This window comes from Bombus bifarius, unplaced genomic scaffold (genome assembly GCF_011952205.1).
Source record: "Bombus bifarius isolate JDL3187 unplaced genomic scaffold, Bbif_JDL3187 scf7180000007966, whole genome shotgun sequence".
Classification (NCBI taxonomy): Eukaryota; Metazoa; Arthropoda; class Insecta; order Hymenoptera; family Apidae; genus Bombus; species Bombus bifarius.
Window position 1 is genome coordinate 8,123,801 of NW_022884352.1, and position 26,021 is coordinate 8,149,821.

The 26,021-nt window shown below is 33.1% G+C and overlaps 2 protein-coding genes across 7 annotated transcripts in view; both read right to left on the reverse strand.

Moving 5' to 3' along the window:
- Positions 1-249: 249 nt before the first annotated feature.
- Positions 250-11,616, reverse strand: LOC117217273 (putative E3 ubiquitin-protein ligase UNKL). 4 transcript variants are annotated; one of them, XM_033464779.1, is made up of 12 exons: positions 10,063-11,616; positions 9,465-9,674; positions 3,524-3,946; positions 3,220-3,443; positions 2,720-2,850; positions 2,459-2,635; positions 2,179-2,371; positions 1,831-2,102; positions 1,528-1,737; positions 1,279-1,434; positions 1,049-1,210; positions 250-785 (listed from the first exon to the last, which is right to left on the reverse strand). In XM_033464779.1, the coding sequence occupies exons 1-12, from the start codon at positions 10,119-10,121 to the stop codon at positions 627-629; spliced, it is 2,376 nt and encodes a 791-aa protein (XP_033320670.1). In that variant the 5' UTR covers positions 10,122-11,616; the 3' UTR covers positions 250-626. The 4 variants fall into 4 exon arrangements, with proteins under 4 accessions (XP_033320670.1, XP_033320660.1, XP_033320687.1 ...); XM_033464769.1 differs by having other exon boundaries at positions 2,720-2,862; XM_033464796.1 differs by having other exon boundaries at positions 3,241-3,443; positions 10,063-11,615.
- An 869-nt stretch (positions 11,617-12,485) lies between these two features.
- Positions 12,486-26,021, reverse strand: part of LOC117206046 — a 42,154-nt gene continuing 28,618 nt past the window's right edge. For 2 of the 3 annotated variants that reach the window (XM_033445029.1, XM_033445038.1), the window contains exons 2-16: positions 23,582-23,800; positions 21,953-22,257; positions 20,840-20,911; positions 19,834-20,057; positions 19,645-19,742; positions 19,179-19,490; positions 18,711-19,097; positions 18,402-18,640; positions 18,019-18,299; positions 17,761-17,917; positions 17,475-17,677; positions 17,240-17,388; positions 16,860-17,171; positions 16,375-16,784; positions 12,486-16,268 (exon numbers count right to left, since the gene is read on the reverse strand). In XM_033445029.1, coding sequence (XP_033300920.1) covers positions 15,707-16,268; positions 16,375-16,784; positions 16,860-17,171; positions 17,240-17,388; positions 17,475-17,677; positions 17,761-17,917; positions 18,019-18,299; positions 18,402-18,640; positions 18,711-19,097; positions 19,179-19,490; positions 19,645-19,742; positions 19,834-20,057; positions 20,840-20,911; positions 21,953-22,257; positions 23,582-23,695 — 3,825 coding nt within the window. In that variant the 5' untranslated portion in view covers positions 23,696-23,800 and the 3' untranslated portion in view covers positions 12,486-15,706. The remainder of the gene's footprint in view (positions 16,269-16,374; positions 16,785-16,859; positions 17,172-17,239; positions 17,389-17,474; positions 17,678-17,760; positions 17,918-18,018; positions 18,300-18,401; positions 18,641-18,710; positions 19,098-19,178; positions 19,491-19,644; positions 19,743-19,833; positions 20,058-20,839; positions 20,912-21,952; positions 22,258-23,581; positions 23,801-26,021) is intronic. The other variant, XM_033445047.1, reaches the window with a different exon arrangement.

The window sequence follows — 26,021 nt, forward strand, 5'->3', positions numbered from 1 at the left end:
ATTAATCTTTTGTTGCGTTTAATTATGGTATTACAATTTTTTAAACAAATATATACTTTAGAGGTCCCAAAATTTTGTCCATCATTTATGATTATATTGTTTTTCTTTTCCTTCGCGTTACATTGTCTGTGTAACTGGCACACATGCGTGTTATTAAATGCTAACTATTTAGCTAGCACCCTGCTAGTGAATGTATCTTGTATTATATATTAATTAGTTTTCCATTCCAAGATCATTAATATGTGTCCTTAATATAAAGGATGTGATATCTGAATCTTGATGAATAGCTATATAGTAGCATGATGGTTGACACAAAAATGTATGACAAATACAGACTACGGAAACGAAGTCTTATCACATCCATATTCACTTTGGCGACAGTCAAATTATATATTTGAATAAATTTGTTCATCGTTTTTTTTGTTTCTTTTTTCTATTGCGGTTGTACATGTATCGCAATACAAATTCTTTTAATTGTTCATTTTATATACCATCGCATTTAAAGTACCGGGAATTTACGTTGAAAATCCTAGTACTACTCACATTAGAATTATGAGGATATTTGTCTTGGTTATTAAGAAAGAATGGAGATTATAACAACGGGTGTTCTAACAAAATATTCGGACCTAACTTGTGGAGACAACCGGAGTCTGGCAGTACGGGCACTCTCGTTGATTTGGAGCGCACGTCGAGCAGACCACGTAGTGGTTACAGGGTGAGAGGGTAACAGTGCGATTTTGTTCTTCGCAAACCATGCACTTTGTTGCCGTTTCTCTGTACAGCACCTGGAACGGCAACAACTGAGCTACCTATAGTGTTTCCATTAATCAGATCGATCGCAAATAGATTAGACTTTACAATTCTATCAAAGATAATCTTGATTGCCAATTGGAACGTGTTTAATTGATAATAGAAGAAAATTCTGTTTGATGAAGATGAGGTAGCTGTAGAATCTAATTCTTTCGCATCCTCTTCAGATAAATTAATCATTATTCGCGAAACGCTTGATATACCAGCTATTCAAGCTGGCATGACAACTTTGTTTTACCTTTTCTACTTCTTCGAGATCCGAACGAAGCTGTGATTGAATTGATTTTAATGCAGCTATCGATAACGATCTGAGCTCACTTGTTCTTCTCAATGTGTGAAGGTATGGTCCACCACCAGACGCTTCATTTTCTACCCTTAATGCTTTCACTTGTAACAAGGCCTGTTAACAATTTTTATATCGCCAACTTTATATATTTCACAGAAAAAACGAATATAACTACTATTTACCTCATCTCTCTGCTGTTCAGCGATACTTGCTTTTCTTTTAGCCTCCTCACTTTCTAATTGCCATGCGGCGCAAGCAGCTCTAGCTTGATTAATACGTTCGTCCCACGTTGCTAATTGCGCACGACTTGACGTCAATTCCTCCCTGAGCCTTTGTACCTAAGACAAATTAATGCAAACGACATGTCTCCTTTAAACTTTATTTTAGTTCATCAACAATAATGTTGAAATAAAAATTGGGGGAGTTCTAACCTCAGATAAAGATCCTGTGTTACTCGGACTAATGGAAAATGCATTAACCAATGGAGATGCTGGGAGAGGTTGAGTACGAGATGGAGACATTCCTTGATTTGTAAAATCAAATAAGCTACTATTAAATCCGCTAAGCTTAGAAGCTGAACTGCTAAGCTGTGAAATATGATTGCTAAATGGGTCTGATACTTGATTCATAAATGGCATAGTCTGAAATCAATGGAACAAAATAAAATATTAAAATAGTGCCAAGACATTCTTTTCTGCAACAGACGAAAGAACAGAATAAAATACTTCATTTACCGATTCTATTGAATCCTGGTGAGAAAATCTAGATCCAGTAAGAAAACCAGTCGAATGTAGATGCTGCAGTGGACTGGATGTTGATGGCGAAAAATTCGTAAGAACTGAACGTTCATTCATTCCAGGAATATTAACTGGTGCTGAGCTACCTAATAGTCCAGAACTTGCTAGGCCTGCTGATATTGAATTGCTAATTGGTGAATTCGTATCCCTATGAATTGATTCTACTAAATTTAAGGGGTCATCTAGATGTAACTCGTCCAATGCATTTCCTGAAAAGGAAAGAAATCATGATTAAAACTGGGTAAAAATATTCTTTTCCTTTATTCTTCCTTAACTTTACCTTACCTACTACAGATTCCACAGTATCATTTGGGTAAAATGAACTTGAAAGTGGTGAGACGGTAGTTGCTAATGAATGATTCCCTAAGGTTCCATTCAAACTATATGCACTATATAGGCTTTGTTTCAGTTGAGCTTTTTCTGCTTTCGTTAATAAAGGATCACTGTCTATTGTAACCACTTGTTTTCGTATTTCACCCTGTTTAATATTCGTAGAATTATTTGCTGGACCTTTATTAAATGTACAAATATTTGATCGATTCCAGAACCAAATGGTCAAACTTACAACTTGCAAAAGAGAACTGGGATTATAAAGTATGCTTGTTAACTTTTGCTGATTGGAAGTGTTTACAGTGCTATTGGAATTGGAGTTATGAAGTTGAGCACCAGGAGCTTTACTGTGTGAACTGTTACTGCCAACGCTACTAGTACTTGCTGATTCTGATACTTCACCGCTTCCATTCTGTAATTTAAATATTTAATGATATCGCTAAATTATATATTATCTAAAAGAAATTCATTATTTTTAGGTACATAGTAGACTTACACTACTATCACTAAGTTGTTTATCCTTCTCATGACTGCGCTTATCGGGTGGAAGCGCATTGCTTAGAATATCTGCCAGATTGGTGCCACAATCTATAGGTACTGCCATGTCCCTCGCCAGGCTCATTTCTTCTGTTGGCAACACTGCTCCATCAGCACACCATACCAACGTCCCAATATATCAATTTTGAGAAGCAATTTTGAATACTAAGTTTAATCATTTACAAAAGGCCTATGTTTACCAAATAGAGAGAGAGAAAGAGAAAGAAAGAGAAAAAAAGAGAAAAAATTCTCAAAAGCAAATATAAAATGTTAAATAATTTTTATATAGAAGCAATTACAAGCGCTTTTATACATTAGTAGACTTTGCGCGTTACATGAATTTATTTTGATCAATTGCATATCAAGCGATTAAGTATTGTGAATGAAGCCAATAAAATATTATTAAAAAAAAAAAAGTTGCATGAAACTTACTAAAGTAGTAGTAACTGTTTTACGTACGGTTTATGAGGGTACACTCACGGTCAACATGTGCAAAAGCACAGAAGACTCCGCGTGGACAATATCCAGCTTGTTGTACATCATTACACTTTGTGGATTTGTATATCTCAGGATGGAATTGTTGTTCCGTACGTGTATGACAATATGTACAAGCATCTCCTTGTTCGCAATTGCCTGGTTCACCCCATTCTTCTCCATGTTTTACATTAGGACATGGTGTTGATCTAGAATGAAGTTTCAAGTTAGATACATTTGTAAATAGTTATTTTTAAAGTTTTTCTCAAATTTAGGGACAATTACTTACCTGTACTTGTACTTGCGCGGACTACGTCTTTTATCTTTACTGTTGTGATATTGTGGACAGGCATAGCCCTGACGACAAAGTCTTGGTGGACGTTTGCAAGGTTCTGTTTTGTAATTACTGAGTACATAATTCGTATCCTGCCATTTTGGATCTTCATTCATTAAGTTCCTTTCTTTGTCAAGTATGTTTGGTCCATTAGAAGATGAATTAGGATCAGAATCAGGGTTCTCCAGTGCCTGTATCTCCTTAATGTCATAAACAGGGGGACGAAGATCATGATTACCATGTGCAAAGGCACAATGAGGGCCATTCTTGACACAGAACCCACGTGTGTCTGTATCATGGACACACATGCAGGTTTTATAATAACGTAGGTGGTAACGCCTTTCTGTGTCGCCAGCAGTACGGTGAAGAAACGGACACCTGTTTAACAACAAAATTTATATAAATTAATTGAAGAACAGCACCATAATGTATATAAAAATGTACCATAAAAATGAAGATAACTTATTGAATAATTAACTATTATAAACTAATAGAATTTTACTAAATTAATGTTAATTAGGATATACAAATACATTAATTCAAAAGAATTGAATTTTAATACTACTCAATGTTAGACTAAATGTCAACTAAAAACTATTAAATATGGTTTGATAACAACATATTCAATGTAGGTCTTATAATACATGATAAATTATGTAATGATTATATAAGAGACTATACAAATTCAATTTAATGATTTTTGGACATTACAAGGAACTCATTTTTTTAATAAGAATTACAACTTAATATGGTTCGCGCATTCATGCTTTACGCGAGTTATTGTATCTTTTAAAATTTAACTTAGATTAGGAAAGAATGCAATATAATGCGGTAAACATTAAAAAATTTACAATAGTTATCAGAAAAACAAATACGACCTTGAACTTTCGATAGATAGTTTTATTTTCTGAGCTATAATTGTACCATAATGGTTTCGGAACATTTTACGGTGCCGCAACAAGGATTACCACATATAATTCTTTGTTGCCACCATGCCACGTAAGAGAAAATCAATATTAGTAGGCTCCTTTGTTTGGGAACTCGAGGCGCTGGATATTTTGGAGGGAAAACCGATCACAGATATTTTCATTTATTTTTTACATAAAATGTATATAGAAATATCTAAAATAAAATAATTTTTTAGCTAATTGTTTTTGTATTGTGGAAATAAAAATATAAAATCTTATTTAACAATACGTTATAATCTTCCATGAGATTAATGTTAAAAACATTTAAGAAAAGATTAATTTATCACAACTGATTTCAATTCAATTCTTTCGAATTTTTATTTCAGATAAAAATAGAATAATAAATGATTACAGTAACTATTATCGCAAACTTATGATTTATGAATGAAGAAAATCAACTAAAAATATAACGCTGCAAGCAACGAATATTCAGCACACCCTTATCATAATTAATAATACGACAAATATATCCGTGCACGAATTAGTTATCAATTAAAAACTCGCTCACAATCTTGTGTTCTTCAGAGGGAAAGTTGATGTGATAAAAGTTAAATTGTGATAATTATTGTAAATTATATTAAACAAAACGTAATTTTCACGTAAATGGAAAAAAAATTCGATCTTGAATAAATATTTAATTCTTCCTTCTTAAATACGTTAATGTAGCTACTTTGTATTTATATTTTTCTCCAAACTCAATAGAATATTCAAACTTACTTTAGCGTACATTGTATGTAAAAATGGATATAAATATTAATATACTAATAAAAATAATGATAATTTTTATTACTTAAATTTTTAAAACGTGTTTCAAATATTTATGTTAATAAATTAATTTAGAAAGGATTGTATCGATTTTGTTAATAGTTTGAATATAAAAATCTTTGTGGTATGTCTTAATAAGTATGTCGGGTTTACATTAGAATTAGGGTTAGGGGCGTGAAACGAATCTTCGTTTGGGTTACACGTTGTTGTTATGCAATGGAGAAGACATTGACTAGTGCAAATACGATTATTATAGAACCGGACAAGTAACCGCGGTAGTTAGGTGCTCGAGAAACTAATGACAATGATCCTAGGTTCAATAACGAATCCGCGGTCGACGGGATGATAGATGAACGTACTCACAAAATCTAAGTCGGACGCGTAATATTCACTGGTCGTAAAGAGTTACTCCTTTCATCAATGAGATCGCGAGAAAGAATGCCTTTCCCGTCCCGATGATGCCACAGAGGAAAACTATAATGGGGTGTGTCTAAGGATACGAGATCATCGGATTCGTCGAGAAAAGCCTTCGTTCAGAAAGTAAGGGAAATTGGCGTTGCTGCTAATTGGTCAATCTCCATATCGGTGGTTAGAAAAGGATGTTAGCCGCCCTCGAGGGAAAGTTACTAGTGGGAGACGCCACTAGTTGAAAAATATGTCTCCCCTATCTTCCCGTAGTTGGGACAAAGACTGTTTGTCTGTTTGAAGGACTTTAGTTATCATCTTACTCGAAGAATAGGGTCTGCACGTGGCGAGCCACGGGACAGAAACCGTTGGAATGTTTATTGTCTCGTGTCGCCCCGAATATTTCTTTTAAGGAGAGCTATAGAATTACTCCATATCTTGTTAGGCAAAACGTTCATCCCGTGACCGCGGCTACGTTCGGCGACTGACTGTCGCCTCGAGCCCAAGCTCATTATCACGACTCTCGAACAATTACAATCGGGTTGAATAACTACAATTGTTCAATTACAGCTATAGTATGCTCTAGATTACAATGTTGCGGGATTATCCAAAATTCCAAAGGCTCCGGTGTTCTTTCATCTCCGACAAGTATATAATGTAATAGCAAAAGTTAATAAAATACTATAAAATCAATAATAACAGGTAATAAATAATAACAAATAATGCACAATTTGTTTTGCAAATTGTAACAAGCATAACGAAAATTTTTTAGCATAAAAATAATTCGTAAACATTTTTCACATTATTCCTGGCACATTTTTTTATAAGCTTTTACGTTGAACTTCGTCTATTAATGGTTTCACAAGCGTCTTAAAAGAAACTGGTTTCGTTTGTTTTCATTAACAGATAATAGGTTTTAATGTTTTTGGTGATAATTCTCGTAATTTTATTCATTCGTCTTAAAAGATCATTCATCAAAGTCTACTTATTCGTTTGTGCTTCTTATTTGTTTATTTTACACACATATGAGTTCTACAATATTAATTAACAAATAAGAAATGATTAAAACAATACTCTTTTTAAAAATAATATTCTGAGAACAATAAATCAACGATAAATTTTTATCAAGCAAGGAATTATCAACAAGATAATTTAAAACAATGACCTAAATCTATGTCTCAATATCATATCCTGCATGGATATCTAGAATTAAACAAATTCGAGTTAATAGCCTCAATATTATGCAAATATACTTATATATTTCTTTTTTCATATTTCATAGTGAACAGTTAGACGCCATTTATATACTTCAAATATTTAATATCGATTTCAGAATATTTCATATCGAAAGCGTTACAATATTATAATACAAATTAAGAAGCAAAGGGACGAAAGTGTAATAGAGGAAATGATAACCTCGAAAAAAAGATGGCCGCGGAAGAAAGTGTAGTTATACGCCTGAAAGCATGGAGAAATTTCTGCTTAGTTTCGTTGGGTTATCTACAATGGATGACAACAGGTTAACAGCCGACGGTAGCTATATTCTATCAGCAATGGCGACTGGAAAGCGTGTAAGCTTACATTCATAACAAGAGGAACATGACTCGCGATGTTTTAATTTGTTCGCTTCGATTCGATTGAATTAATCCAAAAACACGATGCATTAATTAGTTTGAAAATAATGATTCGCGATTGAGCCACAAAAACTAGTCAGAATCAATGAATATACCTATGTAACAGTTGATTCTTTTCCTTCCTTGCCTGAAGAATTTAGGTCAAATTTTCAACATACGTATTCTATGAGACAATCGAAACATAACCGTCGAATCTTTGAACTCTTTTGAATAAATACTTTAATTAAAAACATACTGTATTACGAAAAATTTTATAAAATGTAATTTTGAAACATTAAACATTAGATTTACGATATTTTAATAATAGAACCACTGATAACTTAAGTAAAAGTGAAAAGAATAAATATTGCAAAAATTACTTAAATTCAAAAAAACATAATATTGCAAATGTATAGAATTACTAGAAACATTATGGATTTGTCATCTTGACTTCTTTGATAGTTCTAGGGCTAAGAATATGGAGTTGATCATTTTCTTCTCTAAAGAAATTTATGAAAGATGTCTTACTTTTTGAGTAAGAATGCAAACATTATCTATAAAAAATCTATAATCGATAGTGATAGCCGAATGTTTATACTTATTATTTTTTAGAAATATAAATTGTACCAGTTTTCTGTATATTGTCCCCTTTCAGTTTCTTATTTAGAAACATAAAAAAATTTATTAGAAAAATCTGTTTTTTCTACGTGTTTGTATATGCATTAAATGTAATACGAACATATAAATGTATGCAATAAATAAATCACGGTTTGCATATACGCAATATTATGTTTATTAATTTTTTATTGTCATTCATATATTTGCAAACAATATCTACATATACATTGCACGTATTTCATTAAGGTAGAAGTTAAAATAACAAATAAAATAAAATAAAAGTACTACAGATGTTTATATAAAATCATATTCTTATAAACAAATGAAACCTAAATTAAGATGCATTTCATTTATTAAACATTATAATGAATACTTTTTACATAATTTCTTCATTTTTAATATTAAATTATCCACCTAATTTCTTTTCATATAATATTATCTACATTATTACATCTATAAATTCACTATATCTGTAATAAATATCTGTAATCTAGTCATAAGATGCGTGTAAATAAATGAAACTATTATGTCTACTATACACGTCCATACTGCTTTTCTGTCGTACACGAATCCGATATAAGAACGCAGCAATGTTTCGATCACTTTTGTTCGCTACATACATATATGTATGTTATATATTATATATATAACACATACGCATGCCCTCGAAAGTTACGTCGAAATTGGCCTCCTCTTCGTTACATAGGTTATTCTCAAAGAGATGTTACGTCGTTACGCATTACCACGCAGATGCATGTTACAACACGCGCGTGTCAACGACACAAAGAAATCCGATAGACCCCTCTGTTATTCTTTCACATCGATATCAAACTCGATCACGAAGAAACATTTTCATTCATACTTTAAAACTCATTTACGGTTTCCAAACTTGAGTAAGAATACGTTGCATGCTTTATAAGCAGAACAATGTTAATATGCTTACACACACGCGTGCGCGCGTAAGCACGCACATACATACACAACGAACAAAGAATAATAGATAATCATGTCTCTTTTCCTCTATAAAATTCGTAGGTGTTTCAAAGTGAAAGGATGATAATAAGAATCTTTTAATACGGAAAGATTAAATGTTAAATACTACGTAAGTTTTGATGCCGTCGGCTGACTGCGACAAATCGATGTATCTGACATAAGAGATATAGTAATGTCGCGTTAACTGGCCAGAATTTTGCTTCACTAACTGACCGTCTCTACTTCCACCACTTCGTCAAACTGATTTCTTGAAGTGAGTCTTTAATATTATATATGTAAAATAAACAAACATATCAATGTATCGATATCTCAGGTCTTATCCAATAAAGAGATAGATACTGGAGATTTCTCAGAAACGTACCTCTCTCGTTAACTGGCCAAATAAGCTTTGATCTCGGTGGCCAATTAACGAAACACACAACTGTATCACTCGTAATACCCTCTACCGACGGACGAGTAATCCACCGATAGCGTAACCCCACGGTAAAAATGGTATATAATGTATACACAATGCTAACTGATAGATAAACTTACTCGTCTCCATCTGGACATATGCCGGTAGTCTCGTCGTACTTGGTGCAATAATTATCAGCGCTATAGTTGAAGGTGCGGTCCCTCTTTCTCACCGGTCTTCGCCTCCGCTGGTTCATAAAGTGCCAGTTGAAGCACGTGAAGGGTCGGTGCTGTGTGCATTTGCGCTGTATAAAGAGGGGACATTGTTCGACGCGAAATTCCTTCAAGTATCTGGAATGCGAATCCACAGAGCTACACATTATTTCGTGGCGTATTTTGACGCGCGCGTCGATGCCGCGCTGCTGTGCTCGCGCGGCCCTCCCTCTTTTATTCCGTTCTCTTTCGTTTTCTTTTCTCTTTTTGTTTTTATTTTATTTTATTTTATTTGCATATGGACATAGGCATATACGTATTTATCATTACGTGTATTTTTTTATTATATTATATTTTCATTAGAATTCTCTTTTTTTTGTTAAGCACTTCACTTTTTTATCATTATTATTATATTTAATTTTTATCCGAATCACGCACTCTTTCTTTCTTTCAGTACTCTCCGAAATTTCTTTTTTATCCAACACTTTTTTCTTTCACGTAGCACGCGCGACCGGCGCTTACTTACGTGTAATGATTCGCCTTTTCCGCCTGAGCTGTCAACAAAGGTTTAGAGTCGGACTTCATCTTGGACAACACAACCGAGCAACGCGCGCGCACACATAGACGGGGGCCGAGTCACACTCTCTCTCCTCTCCCGTTTTTTCTCGTCGTCCTCGTCGTCGTCGTCGTACCCGTCGTCGTCGTCGTCGTAAGCCGTCGCGTAGTCTGTCTTTCGCCCCTTCACCCCTCGCTAAACTTTCAACCATCTATCGGACACGGAATGCGGGACATAGGGTGCGCACGACGCAATACACATTATATGCGCCGAAACTATCCAATCCTTGTGCTCTCTCCCAGTCACGTGACTGCTTCTCTTTCAAGGTCATTGATGTTTTGGTTCTCTCCGTACCGTAAACACGCACCCGTGCTCAATGCTCGGCCTCTTACAATAAGAATTTGATTTTTCTACACTTTATCGATTCTGTATCAGGTCCTATTTCAGACTGATTTAATTATTTTTGTATGTAATTCTAGAGCTCTCCTGTGTGTGGAAAGAGAAGGACGCCGAAAATGCAACAATCGATTACTAAAGCTCGACCTCGATCGAGTTCCGATTCTATGCTACGTTCTCACCGAAGCTGAGTCAACATCGTGTAACCAAGTCTTCTGCAAATACCGATTGCGTCTTATTTTTGATATTCTGTTAATAAATATATCAATTATACATGTAGTTTGTACGTTGATTCGTGTTAATGAAAATTCTTTCCTTTTCTTTAGGTTCGAATATACTTTCGATACATGCTTCGTGTGAATTATATATAAAGTACTATCGATATCTTCCTTTTCTTGTAATAGATTCGCTTATTCTCTTGCTTAATTTTTTACTGTTATTCAAATGTGGCTTACTTTAATATTTAATACTTCTTGAAAAATAAATGTATATAGGTTCTGGTAAAAATAGTAATAGAATAAATTGAGAATGAATCAGTAAATGCTTGTTTTAATACGCGTTGCGTTGCGAAATATAGAATCATAAATGACACGCGTGAAAATGTCCGGCCTATTTATTTTGTTCATCGTAGCTGCATGTCGGTCTGTGATTCGGTATATCGATTCGATTGAAACGCCTCAGTTTTGTTCACACTCTCACTTTCACTTTCTACATCATACTGGATTTTGTATACTATGTTACTTCTTTGGTCACTGATCTAATACATTTCACAACTCCCTGGGCTTTTAACACACAATACTTAAAATGTATATCACAGGCACGTTTTCAGCTGCTCGCTAACGTAACTCGTTATCGTAAAGGTTACGCGTATGAATCATCATTTCTTATCGGTTCTTTACAACAATTTCGATACATATTTAGATACCTGTGTTGAGTACGGTCAAGCTTCATCGGTTTTTCCTCGACGATGATCGTCTAGACTTGTCCCGACCACGCTTCGTGACTTGTATCTGCGATATGCAACGTTTAACATCACCTTTCGCATCACCGAGAATTCGTTTATTTCCCCCCTCTTTCATAAATAAAACGTATTAAAAGCTTCCATTTCATTGTGACCAAAAGTTTCAACTTTTCTTACAAAGCGATTTTACGAGACCAATTCGATTTTTGATTTACAATTCTTCCCTTTTTCATAATTGTCGCTGCATTTATAATAAATTTCTCAAATTTACAATTTCCGCTTAAACGTCACACATATGAGGAAATACCGGTTTTCTGAGCATGCGCAATTGAGCGAATATGTGTTATGAACGAAATACGGAATTTCGACCAATCAGAGGGCAGATACGCAACAAATTTTGTTCGTAATATGTGAATAATTTATAATGACTTGTTTCATGCATGGATGTTTCTTTTTTGAATAAAATAGTTCCCTTTTGTTGCTTTTTGAGTAAAATATAAAACGAATGGGTTATTGATAAGAAAAAAAAAATATATATATATTACACATATATATATGAAATATAAAAATCATCACATTTTCTGAATATATTAAATCATTGTCGAATTAATTTTTAATCTCCCCTTTTACTCAAATATTTAATATAAGATTGTATTAATATAATTAATATACTGTTATATTGTATTATATTTATTGTATTTTATTGTATGATGTAATTCATTTTTTGTTGCAGTAACACAGTAGATATAATGCAATATTTCCAACTTCATAAACTCCTATGATTCTTCTTTGAAGCATGTTTATGTTTTGACAAAATTTATTATATCTTTAATTTAAAAAAGATAAAAGCATTAAAATATAAGCATTATTTTTATCACATTTACATTTGATGTATACAAAAACGGGAAGGAGTACGATAGTATTATGAAGAAACATACATACTATGATTTAAAGCGTGTATTAAAAGGGAATCATTTTTTTTTTAATGTCATTACGATTAATATAAATAATTATTCGTGATAAAAAAGAACCGTCATAAGTAAAATTTTTTAATAAATTGTCAAGAAATATTGCTAATATGTTACATTATGCAATTATGATATACGCAATCATAGTTTTGTACAACTTTACATTCGAATAGGAATTCAAAATGAAAATATATATATATAGCAAACACGAGCAATAGTATAATAATAACTATAAATAGTAAATGTTTCGCAGTTATAATCTACCTACGTAAAATTTTTAATTTCTACGTAAATTTATTATACTTAGATACGATTTCAAGTTTCGTTATTGGTTCCGATATAATATTGCAAATGTATTTTCCTTTTTTTAATTTATCGTTCATAACTTATTTGACTTTGTACAATTACATTCTTGTTCGCTACATACTTAAATAAAGTCTTGTAGTACACTAACATACCTAGACACAAACTAAATGTGAACCATTCGTTAGACTGATAAAAATATAATACTTTTACAATATATGAAAATAATACACATTTGGTTTGTACGTACGCATGTTTGATTAATGCTACATTCATGATACAACGTTTCCTACAATTCTTTTTTAAATCTATTACAATACGTAGTACTACCGATTTTTATTCATTTACGCATTTCTTATTTCATTTCCAATAAGAAATAATTATTTGAACATTCTATCCTGATTTTCTTCTTTGAAATTATCCCTGAATAATTCTTTGAAACATTCAAATTGGAATTTTCATAATGCACAACAGATTTAGTTTTGTATTGCTATTGATAAGTGCATTTGATAGAAGAAATTATTACTAGTTTTCCTAGAAATTGTGTTTCAGAGAATTAGCTAGTTCAATCATTATGTTGTACAGTTTTATTCATATCATATAAAATAATGTTTCTGAAGTAACAAATAAATATGTGTAATTAACTGAAGCTAATATAGCAAATTAATATTTAAGGAAGTTTTCTCCATGTTATGCTGTATCAATTTTTGCAACAAAGAATGTTACATACACATATATTTTCATTAAAATAGGTTTCTTATTTTTATATATTGCATCATTCTGTTTGCCATCAGACGTATTTAGGTTCTTACTAATTTTGAACACTCCTTGGATGGATATTATGCAATTATTAATTAACTGTATAGTCGTTAAAAACCATGACAGTATTCCTCATTGGATGTTTTTCTTTGGATGGACTTGCGCATTATAGTACTAAAATCCAAGGCAATCTTAAAAACGTGCCTTCTTTAAAAATGGAGCGCTTAGTCTCTTAACTATTACTTAATTCAGTTTGACAACAAACAAAAACTGGTCAAAAGATTGTATAATCATTACTTCTTAATATTTCTATGGTTTACAACATCTACAGATAAATATTTATTATAAGTATCTTTATCGGATTTTAGTGAGTATTCTTTAAGGTTCTAATCAATTGCATTCTGTAAAATGCATTCTTTTTCTTTAACACAGACAATATTTAAATATATTCGAATATTAGTAAAATGAAATATTTAAAATTCTATGCTTCCTTCATCCAATCTCATTGAGATACAATCCTAAAATGTTATAATCTAAATATGAACAATTTTTTGCAGTGTGTTGCAGTGTTATTATGGTTAATACATTTTACATTGTGCGATATCGAATTTACATATTTTAATTAATATATCTGAATATTAAGATTGTATAATATCTTTCTTCGTTATCACTGAAAATTCTGATTTCCATAATATGTCTTGATACACTCAAATACAATAGAAGACAAGAATTACATATTCCATATTGTATGATTATAGCTGAATACAAATATTACACTAGTATCATTTATTATAAAATATAATAAAATCAACTTATGTACACATTATTATTAAAATCAACAAAAAAAAGGTATAGTAAAAGAAGATATTTAAAAAAGTTTACAGGCATTATAAGATTTGTTCAAAATAAATAAATATATATCATTAGTTATCATGTGTAAGATTCAATTAGTAATTTGTAATTCTGAATAATCCTAATTAAAAAATACAGAATTCTTTAAATTGTGCTTGCATATTCTTAGGAGAGAATAGTGTAAATAAATTGTAACTGTTTCGAACTGTTTTACTGTCAGATTAAGCGATATACTGGCAGCTTGATATTTTATAAACAGTTTATAATGAAATAATCCTATGATATTATCTCACATGAATTATGTAAATATCGAAAGAGAGCAAACTTTTATGTATTCCTTTGAATGGCCTTTAGCGTGAATAACAAGAAAATGTATTTGAATTATTATTACATTAACAAGTTTATTTATACAATTAACTATCTATATACAATATGTCAATAAGAATGTTGTATAACTTCTTTAACATAGATTTAAAGAGGTTTTTTTTTAACGGCACTGGCCATTCATATGCTAATATTCTACTTATCTGACTTTGCTTATAACTTGTATACATAAAAATTATGAATCTGTAATGACATCCCAGACTTTGCAGATGAGCACATTCTATATACTTATTATATTATCAACCATGACGGTTCACTTAAGTTTTAATAGAAATTAATACTTTTAATAGTGACTACTGATTAATTAAATTAATCGAGTACTAATTTAGATGGATTTATAAGATATCTGATTAGGCACAGAAGATGATGTTCTGTTGTTGCAATGAAAGTGATATTGGTATGCTGATAATTATACATAATAATATGTATATGTTAATGTAAATTCTACAAAACATTTATCTCGAATGTTTAGAACGTTTATTTTTCCTATGTTTGATTTTGATCCGCGAAATATTAAGATAAAATGATTTTGATAATGTGCTACAACAGGCACGTATATATAACATTTCTGAAATTTTGTATGTATTTTTATACACATCCTGATGTGATTTTAAAACGAGGCTTATTGGAATTATAAGACATTATTCTAATTAAAAAAATGTTTTCTAGTCTTGGCTCTCAAATTACATATTCAAATGCAACTGAATCTATAATAATAAACTTTCGAATTAGCGGTTCCCAACGTCCGTCTTTTTTTAAGTAAAGTTCATTTCTTGCATTTTAATTAAAATTTCTCTTTTCTTGACGAAAAACAATTTTATTTAATCAACCTCAGTGTAATAAAAATGAAATGAGTAAATGCAGGGTTTTTAAAAAAATTATATAAACAAAAGATCTATGTCTAAACTGACTTTTGCATAGTTACACTTATTTGTTTCTACTTGCACCTATTATATATAGTATATTTACTTGGCGTAACAGTAAACTCAGTTCAAACAGTTGTTCCGTACGTACTGAACATCACTCTAGTGGTATCTGTGTCCAGAGTAACGTCTTCGGGAGATGCAAGATCGACCTTTATAGATCCAGAATTGTTTCTTCTCCTAGTCATGCCACCACCCCAATTCGACAGCGTCCAATGATAAGTTTCGCCCTCTTTATCGGTGTTTGTCGTTCCCTGAGTATCGTTATCTTTGTCTAAGCCAGTTTCAATAGAAATCGAAGAATGTGAAGCTACCGAATCGAAACTAGAATCTGCAGCTCCTCTATAACGACTAACATATTCAGTGGACATTTCACCGGGCGACTCTTCGATTGCTTTCAATATATTCTGACAAAGTTCCGAATCGAGGGGAATCGGATTTTCGGAATCGCGATTATGAATGGTAACAGCTATGTGTGCTGGATGCGGAATAGGAAGTGGAATAAGCAACTTTTCTGCACTGTAAGGACGAATTTGCCGCTTCCACGGCTGCCAGCGTGTCTCTGTTGTACCATTCGTGGACGTTGTGCGTCTTCTAATTTTTGTCGATGTTAAAAGTCCTCCAGTATCACTATAAACGAGAACTTCTTTAATTTGACTTTACATACTGATCGTATAATACTTCAAATTTTAGTATTTAATATTTAGTAATATCCAAAATTCAGAATATTTTTTACCATCGCTTATCTGATTTCCTGCTATTACTAGTCTGTTTAGCGCGTGGGTTAAAAGCTGAGACCTCTAGGTACGGACTATACACTTGTATATTTCCACGTGGTGCATAAACTGCGCCGAGCAAATCTGGCCCATTAGTTCCGCCGATTTCTGTGCTATGAACCATATCTGTGTAACGTGATAAATCGACTCCAGGATGAGGTTCTAGCCTGAATTTCGTATCTGCGTCATCGAGAGGTTGAAGGAAATTTAAACTGAAAATATCTGCGTACATGAGGCCAGCTAAACCAGCCCAGTCACCGACACTTAAACCTTTGTTTTCCCAGAAATCCTCTTCATTCCCTGATAATCTCGCGAACACATGACTGGGATAAAGGCGTTCTAACATAAGTGCCCCTTGTTGTATTACCACCTTAAAAATGGAATTATAAATGTATAAAATTGTAAAATAATTTTTAGGATCAAAGGTGCTTTGGCCGATAATTACCTTTAGATCAAAGGTAGTAAGTTTTATTTTACTTCTTACGACCATTCCAAGACCAGTCTGCAAATTTTTTCTACGTCTGTCTAATTTTTCGTGTAATACGGCGATCAGATCTTTGGCTTCCTTTTCTAACGATTTGTACGGATCTTTTGTTTTGGCAAGGCTAGCAGCGAATGGGCCAAAACAGGCTTCTACAAATTGAGTGAAATCCCTCTGAGGTTGTGTAATTAATCGTTCTGTCTCTTGTTGGAAAGCTAACAATTCGTCTAACTCTAGTTTCGCCTCGAATGCAGCTAAAGCTTGTTCAGGCCTAATCTACAAATAAGAATGGAACAATTAACATTAAGTAGTAGTTATTTTAGTGATTAATTTGTGATACCTACTTGATAATAATAATCAGAAGTTAGTCCTGGTCCAGCTATTCTTTTAACCACAAAACTATCACTGGCTGGTATACGACCCCTGTTCTTTATTACTAAATGGAACATAGTCGTGTCCCAGACCACTCTAATCCAGTAACGTATCACAGCAACTATGAGATAGTGATATATTTTAAATAAGCGAATCCTTCATAGTTAGATTACTTTTTTAATTTATAATGAGAATATTATATTTTACCTGTAAGTATCACAAAAGAAATAATAGGACACAAAACAAGAGCTACAATTAACGCCGCAATTGGTTGTAGACAGCCTTGTGTACCGATATTCCAAACTAATGCTTCCATGATGACCAAATATCGATTTCTACTTGGTTCTGGACTATCCAAATCCATTATGAGTGCCATAAATGCATGCAACGCTAAGGTAATTAAAGGCATCCTAAATTAACAAAAAAAAAAGAAAGTGTTACCGTTTTATAATTAAGAAATATTATGATATATGTAATAGTATATTCAACGGACCATAAAACTGCAGTAAGTGCAATAAGAAGCGATCCTAAACTCGTGACTATACAGACGACAGGAAAAACAAATAATATAATAAGTGTTCCTAGAAGACCTTTAACACCATAGTTCCATAATCTATTTAAATGCCTTGTCATTCCTTTTCCAATAAATCCTACAATTAAAAGCAAAGTTATTTAATTAATGATCAAATAATCATTTAATACATTCAACAATAAAAAATAAAGTATAGAACTATTAATTTATTAAATTTACCAGTGTCCGGTTCTGTTTCAAAATGTGTCCGACTTTTACTAATATGTCTCCAAAGTGCTATCAACCGAGAACAAAGAGTGGGCATTTGAGACGACTTTCTAGGAAACAGGGTTCCATTCAATTGACTCAATTCTAGATCGGGAGTAAAGGGTTGTACGAGTAGCAAAGCTCGTATGGAGACTGGACTACACCACGGCACTGCCACGCCTAATAGAAACATTGCATTCCAAGTCCAACACCACGTCCTGGCTACGTAATTAATCCAACGCCACATAGGCCATCTGTTTATAAATTTTAGAACCAATTAATTCTTCATAAATTTACACCAGGAGGACAATGATCTACTAATTTTAAAGAATGATTACTTCATTGTTACAATATACCTTGTTGTAGTTGTGTGTACAATCTCCCTTTCAACTAAAAAGACAGGCTGACTCGGATCTGCGCGAGGTGTCGTGATAGATGTCGGAGTATTGCTCAGCACCGTTGGTATGATTTCAGACTGGCCTTGAAAATTGCGTCTGATAATCCAGTTTTTTGGAAGCCATATCTGTGTCGGCCATTGGAAGCTCCTCGTGGGTGTTTTAACTTTGCGCAATTCTTTCAACAGGACTGGTTCACGCTGAGAGAAACGAATACATTGTATTCATATGCGAATAAGTGTTTATGACAATATCTGCAGTTCTATGTACCTCTTTCATAAATGTTAAATCACGATTAAGAAAGTAAACTGTCTGCTGTAAATTTTGATGAGTGCACAATGTGAGAGCTTCTTCGTGTGCGCTCCATTCGCACTCTTCGATGAACTTCTCCTCAACTTCTCTCATTCTATCGCGCATCCATGGTTCTATTCGCGACAAAACTGGATGTTCGTTTTCTATATGGCATTTCAACGCTTCTTTCGTTTGCAATAGTTTACGCTGCACATTTTTCACTGCTCGATGCATTAATACGACCGACTGTGCTTGCTGAACCAACAGTTGAGCTATTCCGTTACCGAGATCGAGTATGTCTGGATGCGATAAGATGTTAGAGAACACTCGTTGCAAATATTCTCGCATAACAGCTTCGTTGACTTCCTAAAGGTGATCACAATCAATAAGAATACAACGCACAGATTTATGACAACTTCATAGTGATTGATATAGAAGTAATCGTACTCTTTCTATCTCTTCATCCGGTTTTTTCCGCGCTCTCAACTCAGAAATCAGTCTTTCTCTGAAATGAAGAAACCAGCCTCGTGTCTCTCTCTCCAAAATAGCAACTAAAATCGGTAAAGCTTTCCTGATGATGTCTCTGCTAAATAATCTAAGATCAACCACTGCTCCAGCGGGTGTTCCAAATACGAAAGGAACCGGGATAGGTAATAGTTGTGATAATTCTCTTTCCACTTCGAATTTCTCCATCGTCGCTCGCCGAAGCTGTTTTCGTACAAAACCACATAGAAGTTCCAGAGAATCTTCATATTCAGGCTGCAATTTGTAGCGAGATTTATAAAAATCTTAGAAAGGGATGCTTTCCATCATATTAATATTTTTATTTATAATTCCTATTGACATAGCCTCTGCTTAAAGTAGCAATCCAATGTAACTGAAATAAATATTTTAGAGGACTTATTCAATTTACCCTGCACACTAATTCGGCAACCAAGTACCGACATCGCTCCTCCCTGATTTTAGCATCCAAATTATGTGCTTGAAGCGATGGTACGCCAATTATAATATCTAAAACGTAATAACGTCCAATTGTACTTAAATAATATTGCCTCTTGCGAATCCACTAGAGATAGAAAGGACTTTCTTAATGAACTCATACCAAGAAGCCGTAACAGCCCTGTTAGTAAAGCTTTCAGAGACTGCGAAACACTGAAGCAATGGGAGACCAGTCTGGCTTTCGCCGTAACTACAAGGAATCTAGTTGCCAAAGCGAGATCCCGAAGCAATGCATCTCGTCTTCTGTCTCGTCCACGCTGAAGAAGTCCGCTCAATCTCCATCGGTGTGTCTGCCCAGCGAAATTGATCGAGTCTACCTCGAATTCCCTGAAAGACAAATTGTTTATTAACACAGTCGACTTTGGGATAAAAGGAAAAAAAAATATGGAAAAAATCCAGAAACAGAATGTTACGTCTACATTGTGAATATATGTATATATAAAAAAAGAAAAAATACATTTAACATATATACGTACATAGAGAACAAACATATCCTGGAATATGTACAAAATTTTTACATTGTTGCAGCGTTTCTAATTAGTGAATAACCAAAACAGAAGAACCTTACACTCTCCACTCCTTATTCGTGGAGATAAAGCTAGTGATAAGAATTGTTCGCTATAATACAAGCATACTTTAAACGCTCTAAAAATAAAAAAAACACAACCTACACCGTATATTAATTGTGTTTTAACAGCTAGGATTTACATCATGCCGTGATTGCCTAAGTATTATTTGTTATAAGCTGTGTTATCTCTACGAAATCCCTCCACACATAGACCAGATATAAATCTTTCTTTTCAGTGAATTCGTGCACTTGGCAATCCCTCGTTTTATATATTTGATCTCTGTCCGATGCAAATCAATCGATTAATTAATCGCCAATTGTTGTCAGGGTGAATTTCAGATGAAGATGAGAAGACCATGCTGTTTTGTGGTGACATTACATGGTGGATTTTGGGTTTTTAGAGATATAACTTCTTCGTTAAAAAAGAAAAAAAAGGATGATCGTGAGAGAGAGTGATTCCAGTCTCCAAAATCATTGCACAGGGTAACGATCATTGTTTCGGTCAACTTTGAATATTGTGTGACGCTGGTGTATGACATACCCGCATCTTCGAATGCTCTCCAATTGAGTGGCATTCAGCTTCTTCGGTTTTCCGTACTTCTCCTTCTGAAAGCTTTACAAAAATTGTTAGAAAATATCAGACACAAGCGAGTGGCTGTTTGGTTTTACACATCCTTACGAAAACGAGGCACCATTTGGGTTTGGTTCGCTCACTATTCTTATATTATCAAAACGAAGTGATATACATTAAGGCTGACTACTTGAATAGTTAAAAAATAAAATTCCTTTAAGGTTTTGCAAGGGAATTCAATTATCACAAATTCCTCTTTTGTCTTTTTTTTAAATTTGCGTAGGCGATAAACTCATATGACGTTTATACACATGACGTTTTCTAAACATTTACGTATTTCCTGAAATTATATATGTTATATACGTATATTCCTTGCATCCTAGAAAAAACTAGCATCTGTGAGAGCTTCATTCAAGCCTTAAAAACAAGTATCTGTTAGTAAGTACTCGCGATGTTTATACTGTGCGCAGAAAAGTCGCTAATATCTAATTCTAAGGGATACAATCGCTACGATATTGTGTTTCGAAGCATATTCAATTTAAGTATAAACGTCATTAATCCTTAAGTTGCAATAAGATTCGTTAAAGATTCAAAAAATTCTTAGCCCTATTTTTAATCTTTATCATTCGATTTTTTAAATCAGTACTGTCCAATACTAGGGCGCGCGCGCGTGTGTGTAGTTGATTATTTTTATTTCTTAAATATTACTTTATCTACTATGTGATTCACAAAAGACTGGAAATCCTTTGTGTTTCTTTACGCATAATATGCCTTATATACTCTTTTATTTACAATACGTTCCCTGACTAAATCTAAATACAAAAACTAAGCAGAAAACATGTGAAACCATAAATCTTAAATTAAATCATTTTCTAAGTTACAGCTCCAATTTCACTAGTGACTGCAAGTCTTGGATAGTACTGCTTCAAAAAACTGAATCCAATTCGTACTTGGTCGACGAGTATCGCAACTGCAGGCTTAAGGACGTCCCTAACGTGAGAGCTTACGAATCTGATACTACTGCTACCTACAAAGATAAAGATAAATATAAATTGGATATCTCGTTATTATAGGAAGACCTACCCTCGTTTGCTGATGCTTTCCAGCTGCTTTTTGGTCAATCTCCTTGGTTCACCCTTGCTGTCTACGGCGACTGAGTCTAATTCGTCGAAGCTGGGCGCGACGAACAGATCCTTCAGGTGGTGTTTCTTTCTCGCAAGCGTGTCTTCGCCCTCCGTACAAGTGGACAGTGCCGGTGGAAGGATGATAGGGAATGTTCTCCAGTGATAGAGGAATTGTTGCGCAACTTCTTTGATGTTGTGCACCAGTGCCTCGACCTCGGCCGGCGCACCACGCAAATGAGACGTATCGAACTCCACCGGCTCTTTCTAATATAGAGTAAATAGATTTCTTCGTAAAATATCAATTGTACATAATTTAATATCAATTAATATCAATTATATATACACTTTAAATAATTATCGTTATTTAACTATTTGCTTTTTGCAATAGACGGAATGAATATAAAATGTGATTAAAGTAAGTGAAACTTCAAAATTGTTGAAAACAGGATTTTTCATGTTACGATTATGTTCTACAATTTTATTCATATAGAATAAAATAATGTTCCAGAAGTAACGAATAAATATGTGTAATTAACTGAAGCTAATATAGCAAATTAATATTTAAGGAAGTTTTCTCTATGTTATTCTGTGGCAATTTTTGCAACAAAGAATGTTACATACACATAAATTTTCATTAAAATAGGTTTCTTATTTTTATATATTGCATTATTCTGTTTGTCATCAGACGTACTTAGGTTCTTATTAATTTGGAGCACTCCTTGGATGGATATTATGCAATTATTAATTAACTGTATAGTCGTTAAAAACCATGACAGTATTCCTCATTGGATGTTTTTCTTTGGATGGACTTGCGTATTATAGTACTAAAATCCAAGGCAATCTTAAAATCATGGCTTCTTTAAAAATGAAGCGCTTAGTCTCTTAACTATTACTTAATTCAGTTGGACAGCAAATAAAAACTGGTCCCCAATTGCATTGAGATACAATTCTAAAATGTTATAATCTAAATATGAACAATTTTTTGCAGTGTGCTACAGTGCTATTATTGTTAATACACTTTACATTGTGCGATATCGAATTTACATATTTTAATTAATATATCCGAATATTAAGATAGTATAACGTCTTTCTTCGTTATCATTGGAAATTCTTATTTCCATAATGTATCTCGTTACATTCAAATACAATAGGAGACAAGAATTACATATTCCATACTGTATGATTATAGCTGAGTACAAATATTACACTACTTTTATTATAAAATATGATAACATCAAGTTCATCGTTTAAATTAAATGAGTAACGAGATGCTTTTTCCGGGTTGATGTTTCTAAACTAAAACTATTTTTTCTGCTCCAGAAACATTATACTCTTTCCACGCGTAATGCGTATAACCATTAAGCGAGTAATTAACGTCAGATTAAATGTCCAATGTGGTTCTTGGTTCCTTCGTTGTGCAACAGAAATTTAATAGGCAAATACATACATCTAAAACATTATTTAAAGATAATTTAAAGATAATATAGTATTAAACGTAAATAGGATAGTACCTGGCATTTTTGGCAAATAAAGGATCTAAGTCTATTTTCTTCAAAGTATCATTTTCTGTTAAATGGAATTAATGTACCTCGGGCTGAAGTCCATCTCCATTCTGTCGGTGACAAGGTTGTTGGTTGTAGGCCTGGTGATTCGGTGCCGTGTTGGCGGAGTTGACGGAAGCGGAATTCAAATTGTGGGGCATTTCGCGCGTAAAAAGCGTGCGCGGCGGTTGGGGTCAGCTACCCCGTATACCGACTATCTCCTCATACACCATGCTGCTGGTAGCAACCATTTATCATTCCACGCCCTGAAATATCAATTATAATTATATATGTATAATCAAAGATCCAAGATAAAGGTTATCTTAAGCATTTTTTGGCAAAAACTCATTGAGTAAAAATCAATTTTTATTTAAATAAAAGCTATGAATAAATGTGAAAGAAATTATCCAAAACACGATATGATTGAAAAATATTAGTTTTTAATTGTTCTGATTACGAATAACCATTACGAATGATTAAAATTTCCTTTTGGTTAGGAACGACCATTGTCAACGAAGGCATTTCAATTTTGGATACCAGTAACCAATATAAATGACTGCAATTTCTTTTGGTAACCAGCAACTACTATCGATAGTGTGCATTTTGTTTTGGTTGCCGGTAACTATTATCGATGGCAACAAATGCTTTTGGTTACCGTCAATTAATATTGTCGACAACATTTTTTCTGGTTACATTTGACTATTGTCAGTTGTTATTAACATTATCGATAATCCGTATTCATGATAACATGAAATATCTAAATGATGGAACTTATGCATCTTATAAAGCGAAGAAATTGCATGAAAATATATGAAACAAAGAATAGTATAAAAGATATTGCAGTTTAGATATTTTTATTAACACATGCATTAATAATGCACATTGTACTACAATATCTTTTAGATTACTCCTTGTTTCATATACCTTCATATCGTTTCTTTGCCTAATAAAATACATAATATCTACAATTAATTTTTTTATATCCTCAGTGAATAGGTATTAATTGTAAGTACTGTTAATAACAATTGACAATAGCCGATTGTAACGAGAGAAATTTTGTACCGCCAATAATAGTTATCGGTAACTAAAGTAAAGTGCGGGTCATTTATATTGGTTATTGGTAAACAGAATTAAATTTCCGTCATCAATAATGATTATTCCAAATTAAAATTCTTTAATTAAAGATATTAATCTCATTCGAACGAGGCCTTATACTATAACTTTTAAAATTTGTTTTAATAACGATTATAATGCCTCTATATATCTTATAGCCAAGAGTATATATGAACGCTGATACATGTAACAAATTGATTTTGGGTGTAAGTATCGAGGAATAAGGTAGCGTGTTTGCTTTATTACATGTAGTAAAAATTGGTTTACTCTATTGTATTAACTTTACTGTAATAACGTTATCGTATTAATACGATTATTTTAGGTACATAAAATGACAAATATTGTATGTATGATATAAAATTAAAATAGCGATACTTCATTAAAAACTATTCACACACCTACGTTAAAGGAATTTTCTGTTTCTAAGACACCACAACGAAAAGACTAAAAATGACAGCGATATAACCTCCAATCTACAATGCGACATAATACCGTTCAGAAAAACAAAGAGGAAAAGAGAATCGAACTTTTTGGCACGTTATGTTGATATTGGTAACGTAGTAATATTGTGACACAGATCGTGAATGGAAGTGTATAGTATATAAAAAGATAGATTTTTAGGTTATGTCGAAACGAGATTAACGTTAGGTATCACGCGAGCTGCTGTATAAGGCGATTAATTACAGTAAATCCTGCGAAGTACGCCATTTCTTTAGGAAATTGCAAGACAAGATAGAAATAGGCAGAGGCAAAGGAATGCGAAATTCCTTGAAGGAAGTCGTTGTAACACGAATCGTGTGTATTCTGTGTAAAAGTAGATTTTACTCAATGCACATGCCGGGCAAAAGAGACGGGCAAAGAACTGGAATGCTCAGAATGTTAATCGTTTAATGGGATATAATCGGTTAATGGGAGTCTGCATTCAACCGAAGCCTTCCATACAAGCCGGATGATCGCGTTTCGACCCCTCGTGCGACTTCATTTTTCATCACGACAATAAAGATTAGCTTGTCGTTAAAGGTGAATTATTAAGACTATTATGAAGCAAGTTGGAAAGCGAGATATCGTTACATGTATACAATAGGCGAGTACGGTGGCTGTGAAGAATATCCGCGCAACATTGTATTTATTATAGCATTCACACTAATTAATCAGTCCCAAGTATATATTTATATATTTTATGTAATTTCGGCTTTAGGGTCGGAAAATGGACTTGATTTTATAATATTTTTGAAAACTCGTATATACTTATATCTTTCTCATACTTTGGTTTTAGACATCGAGTTTGTAAAACTGAGCCTATTCTTATATATAGGGTGCAACAGAACATATAATAGAAACAATAGAAAACGTTCCTATAGACATATCCGTTTT